Below are 12,116 nucleotides of genomic sequence, written 5' to 3'. Positions count from 1 at the left end.
TTGGCAACCGTTTAATCTGACTTTAGATCCTTTAGACAGGATTATTGAATTATTCATCATGACGTTCTGACGGGTAATCAAGTGACTCCTGTCACGTGATCTCGAGGTTCAATAACATTCATGTCACATGATGCTTAAGCTAAACACGTGACCGGTAATCAAGTGACAGGAACCTGCTTGGCAACCGTTTAATCAGACTTTAGATCCTTTAGTCGGGATTATTGAATTATTCATCATGACGTTCTGACGGGTAATCAAGTGACTCCTGTCACGTGATCTCGAGGTTCAATAACATTCATGTCACATGATGCTTAAGCTAAACACGTGACCGGTAATCAAGTGACAGGAACCTGCTTGGCAACCGTTTAATCAGACTTTAGATCCTTTAGTCGGGATTATTAATTTATTCATCATGACGTTCTGACTCCTTATTGGTCAATCAAATGTCACGTGACCTTGACATTTGATTGACGAGCTTGTCACGTGGTTACATGACATGTGATCTGTCACGTGACCTTTGTGACGTGCTGTCACGTGACCTGAGGGCGTGCTGTGAGTGGCTGGGTGCCACTTGATGGCGGGCCTTCATACATTCCCTTCTACTGATGATCTAGAAACAAACTTAAATTGATTCACAAAACTTTGTCACGAGCTTTGAAAAATTGTTTGATACTCTAAAGGGTCATACATCCGGATCCCGTTGGCACTGTTGCGGCACTGTTGTTTTTGTAATTAATGTCCTTGATATTTCTGTTCCGACTACATAAATGAAAATTTCTTTTCTTTAGCCTGGTCCTTACTGATGATATTAGCATTCATTCAATTTTTAATACTCGTCCATTTTGCACTTGTGACATTAAAATTATAATTTGCGAATGTAAACGAAGCTAGTTAAGGTTGTTTCTCGTTCAAAGTTGCGTGATATGTACACTTCTCCGAGAGGCTGACCTTTTCGCAGCCAGTGTAACAAAGTTGAAAGCTGCCCGCCACTTATCAAAATAGAGTTACACTAAAATTTTATTTAAGATCCGGCATGATTTTCAAAAGTCATCTTATTCCGGAACCCCAGTAATTTTACAGTAACAATTTAGAAATGTTTCGCAAAAATCTGAAATTTTGATGATTTTTAAAATTTGATCTGGAGTTTACAGGTCCGAAATTCGACGTTTTGCTCTAATAGAATCCTATATATTTTATAACCTAATAAGTCTATCTCAGCAGACATGGTCGTGAAGCTTAACTTTAGAACAGACTTCACCCGCTTTCTGAACAAAGAGAATAAGATAAACCACACAGTTAAAGTGGTGACAAAAAGTGAAGTTATAGAATGCAGTGGAGCAGTGTTATGTCAACACAGTGATATTCTGCTGCAACTAGTTGTTAAGGACAACGAACTCTTCCTAGACAACTACACTCACGTACAGGACTGTCTCCTAGTTCTTCACGGAGCTGAGGTTGCTCTTAACATGGACAATATCCTGGATCTCATGAAGTTCAGTGTTCAGTTTGGTATCAACGAGATTTACTTGCAGTGCCTGGATTGGATTGAGAACAATTTCAGTGAGGAGAATGTCCTTGAGATGTACAAAATATGCAACAGTGTGTCTAAATTTGCGAGACTTTGTGGAATAAAGCTACCTACTGATGCATTTTCTCATGTTATTACTTATCTAAAAATGGTTGGCCCCAATGCTGTTATTAATCTTTTCAACACCGACTCTGAAGCTAATCAATTGGATTTCTTGAGATTTTTTCTTGAAACAAAAGGCTTCATGAGCAATTTTGATGATTTGCTTTGTGATATTATTTCGGAAAACAATATTTCAATTGTACTTCCACTGCTTTGTAATAATTTTGACGAACTTAAGAAATTCTCTGAGAAACATTTCCGAAACTTGATTACAAGAATCGATTGCACTTCTGTTGCAAGTCTCGCACCCAGAGATTATGTATGTTATAAGGAAAAGCTTCATTCAATGTTTTTACAAGCTCAGTCCCCTTACAATACTTCACATTCCCTTCTTAAAGGATTAATTTGCCTAAGTGATACCATACTCCAAGGAAAGCTTTGGAAGAAGATGAACAAAGACCAGATCATAGATGTTCAGAGATTATTTGACACACCTTCACAGCATTTTATCTACTCAGAGATCATGATAGCTTGGATCAATGAGAATAAACCAACGCAAGAAACAGTGACTGAACTGTGTCAGACGTTGAAACCGTACAAGCTTGGTGCTGACTACATCTCCATGTTAAACGACAAGTGCAAAGTCCTCGGATACATTGAACCCATATCAGCTCCGTTATTAACCACTTGGAAACCCGTTAACCATTACATCACAGATACTGTTTATGCCGGTACTGTAAATAACGGTACAGGAATCGTCATGAAATTTAGAATTTTGTGCAGGAGTACTTGTAATTCAAGTAAAGTGTACACCGTTAACTTAAATCAAAGTGGCAGTCATGGGCTCGAATGGAGCTGGAACAATACAATTCCTTCTACTGTAACTGATGATTTTCTGAAATGTCCCCTTGAAACTGTACAAGACGGGGCAGAAAAAGAGCGATTTACATTTTATGGAGCAACTAAAGATGACGTCCACCTTCAGTTCCACACAAACTGGACTGACACTCTTGCTAAGTGGAACAGGGGTGGTAAAAGGTTGAATGTCGGATGTGTACAGTTTGGTAAAATCTCCGATTAACTTTTTTCCTATATCGTAAGATTAATGGTATGGATTAAAGTTATCAGAAAAACTGAGTCACTTGTTTTAACTTAGAGTAGGTTATCTTCTTTTGTGGCTTTCTTTATCGTATGACGTCTTATAGCTTTGTTTCATCGTATTTCAATTTTTACCGTTAAAATAGTTTTAAAGTAATTCAGTTCCCATTTTTACTGTGTTTTACTTGATGATATTAACATATACATGATATAGGTCAGAAAAATATTTGTTCCCATTAAAAGAGTCAACAAAAAGTCAGTATAATTTAAATGTAAGATACTTGCATCACGTGACGTTGAGGATGGTAACTGCCAAGTTTTAAAGCTAACTTACACACACTTACAGGATGACAGATGTATCCCTGCTTGAGGGGGAGGAACTGAGAGGTATGTTGTTTTGATTGCTCTGTTCTGTGTGGGGACTTCATGATTAATGTTGCCCGTATTGGTATCTCCATTCTCCTATAACATAGTAGTAGTACTAGTAGTCCTATAACATCTCTGTATAAGAATAACATCCCTGCATATAAGAATGTTTGTAGAAAGTAATGCCAGATTGTAAGACCATACCTGGTGAAATCCCACATTGACTAGTACTGAAAAGTAGAAACTTAGGAGGCAATTGTTCCTTTACACGCAACTTTGTGTAGAGCTCTGTGGAATCTACTCAGCGTTACATTTTGGTACAAGAGGACTGTATTATTACGTACATGTTCAGTGTTCTCTTTATTGTATATTCTGGAAGGTTTATGGAATGTTCTGCATTTGGCATAAAGCCTTTCTTCAGAATCACCAGCTGTAATTCTAACTAAAAATGCAATGAAAGCGAAACTTCCAATAGTTCCTACGAATCAGATAACATTTCGACCTAAAATTTAAACTCACTAGATTTTATATTGTTACTAAAACAGATAATGTCCAGGGTTTATAGCGAAGGTAGTAGAGTGTGACGTTCTGTGTGCTAAACAGGTTTCCTACATAAACAGAAGTAAACATGAGTCTTGTGTGGCTGCCATTAGCAGGCATAGGGTTATCCTCTACAACATACGGACTAAAAGAGTTAGTTTATTCCTTCTTATCTCTCCGACACAATGTTTCCATGTTTTGTCTCCTCTAATAACTTAATAAAATGAGATTAAAATTATATTAATAGAGTGCCTCTAATTCCCTAACAAATTATTAGCTAACAAATAAATGTATAACTTTTATTTTAAGCTCTTTAAAATTTCTCTGAAGCTTATTATTATATTGCATGTGTGCTTCTTTACTCTTTAGTACCACCACCCTCTGATACCGCTAACTTAAATACAAAGCATTCTAAACCCACTAACTATCATTAACTTTCTAAACTAACAGGTGGAACACAACATGAACTTCCTGAACATTAAAAGTCTCACCAGCGGCTCCAACAGCACCGTAAGTAACGACCAATTTATGAAATTGGATTGATGAGAATCTGATTTGGTGGCTACCAAATCACTATTTTAGATTAATAAATCTCGAGAGTTGGCACCTTCATATAATATAACCCCAATATAACCGGAGATTTAGATACTGATTGTGACGTATCTAAAATGCTGATGTGAGAAATTAGTCTTGATAAACCTTGATTTGTTGTCAAGAAGGAATACATTAAGTAACATAACAACAATCAACAAAACATCTGACATTTTAATAACATCATATTATGAATATCTGACATACTCATCATTTTGGTCAAAAAACCATGCAGATTTCACTGAGTACAGACAAGACGCTGATACAACTTGAGTGTACTGATATTGACGGGTTTATTGTGCAACTCTTCGTTCTTATCTCTATATCCTTCCCTGCTTGTGAACTCAGGTAATATTTCTCACCCAATTCTTTCAATAATAATCTGTTTAAAAAACTGAGTGGAGACTCTCATTCTGTCCCAAAACATCAATTATCCAATTCTTATCGACCAAGTTTGGGCCAAAGGGGCAGTTGTATAATGTATAGTCGGAATTTGTGAACTTATTGAAAACGTTTATGAAATTTTTAATCATTTATAATATCAATTATTAAGAACAGCCTTATTTGAGTATTAATAGCTGCGGTGTCCACTCCAGGAATTCTTCTTACCTTTCCAACTCAAAACAGCTTCGTGCTCTATCATAAGAACTTTTACATTGAGGGTACAGGACTGAATCTAGGAATATTAATGAAGGATTCAGTATTGCAGAAAGGGCCGTTGTCACTTGGGTTTGGGGCCGGAGTCTCTCGACAAATTTGAAAACAATATAGACCCTGGTCCCTGAGATTGAAATCTATGATTACTCAATATCTGTTCTAGCCACTGATTAGCCACTACAGTCTACACTCTACATCTGTGATGACACCTGATTATTGATTGGAGAGTTTTGATAAGTGTTAAGCTATTAAATAAGTTGAGGATACCCCAGATACTACTAACGATATACTGTCTATTGAGTACCTTTCTTGTGATTGTGATCGTGTTGAGTATAATATGTCGACACAGTCGAATATGACAAAACTCAAGAAAGGAACTGTTACGTAAGTGTATATTACTTGGTATATGTACAATACATAAGCAGGATATAGATATACAGTACTATTGTACATTGTACTATTGTACTTATTGTATAGCGCTACTCCATTGTACTCTATTTTTACTTTAATATATGTGCTCACAAGTTTTGTTGTTGCAGTAAACTAGAAGAAAGTATTGCCGATAAAAAGTGGTATGTCGCATGTTTCTATCGCTTTTACATGTTATACTTTCATATCTTTCCATGTACTATGTATTTGTTCGTTCTTGCATGCTCTTTTGATTTTTACATGTTATACCATTGGAATGTTCTATAAGTACAGATCATAACATGTGCCAAATTATTAATCTTGTCATTTCTTTTTCACTTTCTGTCACCTTTTTCTTCAAACATAGTTTGGAGGAAGATAATTATTCTTTCTATTGGTATTTTACCACAGATCACCCTGCAATAAATTGTTACGTCTTTAAAATCTTCTCCTTCTTCTTTCTGACCAAAACGTTGAGGTCATTACTCATTACCCACTAATGACCAATCTTCACTTTTTTATCCTTGCATTGATCTTCACCCAATCTGATTTATGTTTTATCCTAACTTGTATTATATGTAATGTACACGTTTTCAGTGTTTAACCTTGCGGCATGATCAAATAAAATAATCCTTTAAAACAATATTTTCATGAGATTCTTTCGTATTCGCCTTCTCGTATTACTTTTGTACTCTTTTTTTAGTTATTGCAATTCTTGTTGTAATGCAGCAGAAATATGTATGATACCGGATATACACTACGCTACCTTAATGTGAATGCTTGCACAGGAGTTTGACAACCTACAAAATCATCCCCGAAACACGACAAGAAAAGCTGATCGCTAAAGTCGAGCGTCGGCTGGAGACATTAGAAGACATGACCTTGTTGGAGACATTTCGTCCTGCGTACGAGGCGTTCTGCGATTACTACGATATCAGACCAGACCCTTCTGTTGTTTGGGTAATGTAAAGCACATATCAATTTGTCGTTTCTGACTTTCGGGTTTTCTGTCCGACAAAACAAGGATGTGAAATCGAATTGCTATTTAGAAAATGGCACGGTAACTACGTTTGAACCGTCCTACGCGAAATCCTAACGCTTCACACGTGAATTTGTTGGCGCTAACAACGCGCATTTTGCGCGCGCTACATGTCCCGCGTGGGTTCACTTACCACGTGCTATTTACTTTCTTGATGCATTCTTCTACAGGATACAGATTAGGGAGATCTAGGGATACAGATTACTGATAAGGATAGCTGCTAGATGTGCATATTGATTATTGTAGTTGTGATATTGTGTTTGTATTGACCACTACTGGATATTGATTGATTAAATATTCTCCCAATTTCAGACCATTGAAAGGGTTTACTATGTTCAGCAGAGAAAGATATTTGACCTTCAAGACTTCGATCATCTGCCAAATAAGTATGTTCAATGATTTTTAATACAGAATCGATGTGTCTATTGGATAGAGTGCACCAAATACTAACTACCAAGATGGTCCCACTATAGGAGATACCCAGTTCCAGGCAGATAGGACCTGATTTACACTACCATGATATGGAGCCTTATGGTCTGTGATACAGACTTTGACCTTGTCATGCAATTGTTTGAAAATAATATAGAGGGCATGCCCTAACATGGTTGTGTTTTGTTGCGTGAACACTAGTATCCATCTACTTATCTACTATTTTTATGGACTGTATGCATTTGTCTCGAGCAGTGAGTGATTTGCTTGTAAGATATGTGTATGGTCATGCTCAGTGTTCTTTTATGTGTCTGACCACTGATTTTATCACTATCGTGTGTTATACTTGTTGTATGCCTTTAAATTTTAATAGGTTTTGACCATTGGATATCATTTATTGCAGCCAAATTCTAGCAACGCTGAGTACTATCAAATACACTGGATGGTTTAAGGGAATTCGAACAAAGGACAAGCGCATGGTAAGTAGTATCTGATATAACCTTAATATCTGCTTTGCTTTGCTTTTACAGTCACATTTCGGAAAATGCAGCGATGTCTAAATATGTTACGATTTCGTTTCAGAATAGTGAAATTCTGCAAAAGATACTGACGACCTGCCAAACGACTCCTTCCATCAGTACTGTGTGTCTTTCTGGTGTCGGACAGTTAGGGTAAGTCCTTAATTCTGCTTTCTTTCCCATTTGATTTCTCCATTTCTGTTCCCCGTCTTTCTTATTTTACAATTTCGTATTTTTAGAAATGTAACATCATACCGTGAACTCTCAAACACCTCGGTACATTGTTTCAGTGACCCGCTCGAATTGTTAAATTCGCCCGACCTCAACATTACCACTCTCGACCTGTCGGAGAACAATCTTGATGACAAGGAGACGACCATTATGTGCAATATCTTGTACAAGTTGTCGGGTTTGCAACGCCTCAACCTTGCTGGCAGCAAATTTACTGATAAGGGTATGATCATTTAAGATGATTGTTTCGGGATTTTTCTTTGCTTGCTTATTGAACGAGGTGAAATCCAAGTGAATAATGTATAAAAATTGACAACACTGTTTTATGAATTACAAGAGGATGCATCTGGTAATTCTCGGTTCTGTGATCGCTGTTTGCTCGTTACTTCGTTAGTCCTGAGAGGACATAACCAAATCCACAGCACAAATCACTGATACTGACTGAGCTATAAATAACACACACATTCCACAAGGTCTAAAGATGATAACTGACTGAGCTATAAATAACACACACATTCCACAAGGTCTAAAGATGATAACTGACTGAGCTATAAATAACACACACACATTCCACAAGGTCTAAAGATGATAACTGACTCGTTGAAACAGTCCTGCTCCTCATCTCTGCTCTCACTTACCCTAGACCGGTGCACAAATGTCAAGCCCGAGGGGTGGGCTTGTCTCTCTGACGTGTTGTGTCATCTTGTTATGTTACAGGAACTATCTCTTGCTGAGACTACCATCCCTCTTGAATCGGTTTGTTGTGCGATACCATCTTTAAATTATTGCTGGGTATAGATTTCTTGTATCAGTAAAAGTCTGGAGGGTTATTTTTACGTTGTAACAAATCTGCAGAACAGGTTTCTTTCTACTAATTAATGAAGTGTTATATCAGATCTGGACACCACTGCTGCATGGATGTGTTGGCCAACTTAAAAAGCTCAATCTGGCTCACACCAAGTTTTCTGCTAACAAGGGCAACGCATCTTGTTGCAACAAAGTAAACAGGTCAGGCGAAACTGGAATCTATCATCATCAAGAGAAAATGTTCAATCTTATATCAACCCGGCGCGGGAGACTGGCCTCCAATAAGGATTTCGCAGTATCGACCATGACGCATTGAACAGGTCCTGACGACATTGTTTCTCATACAAGGGAGAAAATTTTGAACTGACGTGAAAGACAAACGTTAGACTTTTCCTTTGCATTAATCAAAACTCTCTTAGGTCTAAAGTTACGTTAGATATCTTACATAGAGTTAGCTTGTGTTACGGTATGTGTTACGGTATGTGTTACGGTATGTGTTACGGTATGTGTTACGGTATGTACGGTTAAAAAGTCAAGTGCATCGTCCTCAGTGCATCGTAACCAGGTACGTGGAACGTTAAAATAGGTACGTGTGATGTATGGTAGAGTGTCTCACACACCCTGGAAAAACTAGAACTCCCTGGATCCTTTACTTTTTAAGAAGATGAGTCAAGTTTCGACGCAGTATGAAAATAGAATTAAAACGTTAATTAGCTTTAAAAAAGGCCAATCTATAGACTGGTCTCTTAACTGCGTGCAGTTAACAATATTTCTACCTTGTTTTTTGTTTTCCAGACACACGAATATTGAAATCGGTAAATTTTTCAGAAATTAGAAACAGATCATGTAATATCAGAATATGATTGTTACCGAGGTTAATGTTCACATTGTGTGCTTGTTCCTCGAATAAATAATGCAATCACAAAGTATCTTAAAATCACACGGCATCTTGTGACTTGTAAAGACAGTTTGATATCGGGTATTCTATAACTTAAACTCGCCTGATATCTGGCTTTAATTTTCAAAAGTTGCTTGGCCGAACAGCAGTCGGTAACTTTAAAAAAGAGGGGGGGGGGTGCCGCCCAGAAAATTTAATTTTGGGTAGTGTCACCAAACCTTTACCGATGTCCTGACCAATGTCGTGATTGTCCCTATCGTAGTATATCCATCATGTAGTCTGTAGGATTCTTAATCGCTTGTCGACCTCTCACCTCCATCCAAGACGTTGAGTAACGATGTCTAAGTCTCAGAACATAGTGCAAACATATGGCCAAAACCGCGCTCTCTCCATAAAGAGACACTGATTAAAGAGAGAGAGCCAGTTCGAGGAGCAGTCAAAATCGATACGTACGAAAATTTGCAATTTGGAACTCTCTGAAGGCCGGGTTACACTAGTGATAATTATAATAGCCATAAAATGAATTTCAATAAAGTGAAATAAACAACTAACTTATATATAGCGGCACTATCCTACTACTTTAACCACTTGCAATGTCCTACGTTCTGTACAGCTGTGTTCACCTCATCGTTAACGCACTCATCACAGTTACAACACTCGTAGTCCAACTCCAGCACATTCCCCCACCACATTCCCCAAATACAGGGTGTATTCGTGTCCAAATTTGAAATTATAATTGATGTATATTTTGAAATGTAATAATTTATCTATAATTTAAAACAAAAATCGAACTGGTTGACCTATTTGTTAGTTTTTAAGGGCCTTTCAAAATTTGGACAAGAGTCTTGAAACACCCTGTACTTCACCACAACATACATGCTCAGGTGGGGTTCTGTTTGACCACGTGACATAACAGTAAAAGATAGCAACAAGGAAGAGTTTCATGACCCGAAGGTTGCAATGGAAACTGTTGCAAAATTAAGAGAATGGTTTCTTTACTTTGTGGAGTTTTATATACATGGGGGCTAGTATATACATATATATACTAGTTTATCCCATGCTTACGGCCGGGACTTCACTATTGCAGTTGAAATGCAAAAGTATAAACCCGCCTATAATATTTGAAAACACGCATAACATTGTGTTGGTACATAAATCATAATTAGATTATTTGGCAGTGAATTCCCTGATATCTAATACTACAGCTTACTAGGGGGGCAGAATGAAATTGCTGTATGTTTGGACTATAGGGAGAGTTCATACTTTCATACGACAGTGTGATGCGTGTTTTCGAATATAATAGGCTGCTTTATACTTGGGCGGGGGGAATGCAACGACCATTAATGTCAGTATTTTTTATTTTGCCAATACTGACATTTTCATTAATTGTCATTAATTGTCATTAATGGTCATTAATTGTCATTAATGGTCATTAATGGTCATTAATGGTCATTAATGGTCATTAATTGTCATTAATGGTCATTAAACCCGATTACTTATTCCCTACGATCTTTTTGCCTTCGGCAAGAGTAGGGAAAAAATCTTATAATTTGAAATATGAGGGGTTTAAGTTTTTTGTTTTGACAAATGATACAAATTGTATCAAACTGAAGTATTAGAGTATTTAATTAGTAAGCATGAAAATCACTTCTCACTTTATTACGGAAATCAATGCAATAAGTCACATCAACTTTGCTATCAGTATCACCTAAACTTGTAGTGTCCGACTCAGAAATTTGATTGAACAGTTTGAGATTCGAATGAACATAAACTAACTTTTCCGCTTTTGCGGTTGAAAGTGATTAAACAACAAAATTTGTTTCTTAAAATTCGTCAACAGCTTTTAAAATTCGTACAGTTCAGCACCTTTTAAAAGTTCGTACAGTGCGTACTGACCACACTGTGAAATCGTTTTTTGTAGTTTCTGATTTGACAACTCTACAAAAGGGTTGGGTTTAGAAACGTGATTACATTTTTATAGAGGAATGGGCAGTAGTCAGTAGATCGCATTGTTTCTGCAGTTTTAAGTCCCTCAGTTAACAGTTGAACATTTTAAATTTTAACAAGATCGTTAGCAACAAATAACCATCGTTTATGCCAATCTTTATTATAAATCAGAAACGCAATTGGTGACACCGATTTTTATGGACAAACTTTGGCCGCAAATGGATCTTAATACAAAGATATAATGTATTTATGATAAAGGACATAGTAGATAAGTCTTCTAAAAGTCTCGAGGACTGACTCGTATGTATATTAAGTTGCTGTATTCTAAGACATTTCGATTTTCTCTCATTTTTCAAATCTCTAGAGTACTTCTGCACTGAAAGATCAACCTATAGTCAGGGGAAAAGTGGTCGATTTAAGGGTTTCGTCGGACATAATTCGCAACAAAGCGATTTCAATGGGAAATGGTCGGGATAGGTCCCAGAAATCATTCCAGATAGTTTCCGAAATTTCTGACGTCAGCAAAATCCACAATTACCACTTTTTCACCACCTTTTTACCACATTGGGTTTTACTTTTCTCAAATAAGTCAACTTCCGAATATCTTAGAAGATTCTAGTTTAAAGCAGTGTGTTTAGAAAACAAAGAAGAACAACTTTTTCTCCGACAACTTTTGAATAGATAAATTATTTAATTAATTAATTAAATAATTAGTAAATTTTCAGAAATGTCAAAAATACATTTCGGACAATAATGTTCACAATTACGTTAAACGTATGATGAACTAATTTTTATAACATTTTTGAAAATTTTCACTTTCAATATTTTGAGCTTGTACAATTCTCGACATTTTTAAAGAATAACCACTATCTACCACGTTTTTAATCTCCGCTAATAAAACGACTTCTGAATGTCGTTGAAGGTTCTAGATTGAACCAATGTGTTCAAAACATAAAA

At 36.6% G+C, this 12,116-nt stretch overlaps 1 protein-coding gene across 1 annotated transcript in view; it reads left to right on the top strand.

Annotated features, from left to right (window-relative positions):
* Window positions 1-3,059: 3,059 nt before the first annotated feature.
* The window catches only part of LOC134825886 (F-actin-uncapping protein LRRC16A-like), a 59,720-nt gene continuing 50,663 nt past the window's right edge, over window positions 3,060-12,116 (top strand). The window contains exons 1-12 of the mRNA XM_063838075.1: window positions 3,060-3,115; window positions 3,651-3,787; window positions 4,085-4,144; window positions 4,461-4,573; window positions 5,422-5,454; window positions 6,079-6,250; window positions 6,642-6,715; window positions 7,162-7,237; window positions 7,341-7,429; window positions 7,567-7,730; window positions 8,085-8,263; window positions 8,403-8,515. Coding sequence (XP_063694145.1) covers window positions 3,076-3,115; window positions 3,651-3,787; window positions 4,085-4,144; window positions 4,461-4,573; window positions 5,422-5,454; window positions 6,079-6,250; window positions 6,642-6,715; window positions 7,162-7,237; window positions 7,341-7,429; window positions 7,567-7,730; window positions 8,085-8,263; window positions 8,403-8,515 — 1,250 coding nt within the window. The 5' untranslated portion in view covers window positions 3,060-3,075. The remainder of the gene's footprint in view (window positions 3,116-3,650; window positions 3,788-4,084; window positions 4,145-4,460; window positions 4,574-5,421; window positions 5,455-6,078; window positions 6,251-6,641; window positions 6,716-7,161; window positions 7,238-7,340; window positions 7,430-7,566; window positions 7,731-8,084; window positions 8,264-8,402; window positions 8,516-12,116) is intronic.

The sequence above is a fragment of the Bolinopsis microptera genome, chromosome 1 (assembly GCF_026151205.1).
Source record: "Bolinopsis microptera isolate Bmic1 chromosome 1, MBARI_Bmic_1.0, whole genome shotgun sequence".
Lineage (NCBI taxonomy): Eukaryota > Metazoa > Ctenophora > Tentaculata > Lobata > Bolinopsidae > Bolinopsis > Bolinopsis microptera.
Note: the sequence above shows the minus strand (reverse complement) of the source record. Positions and strands in the feature narration are given on the sequence as shown.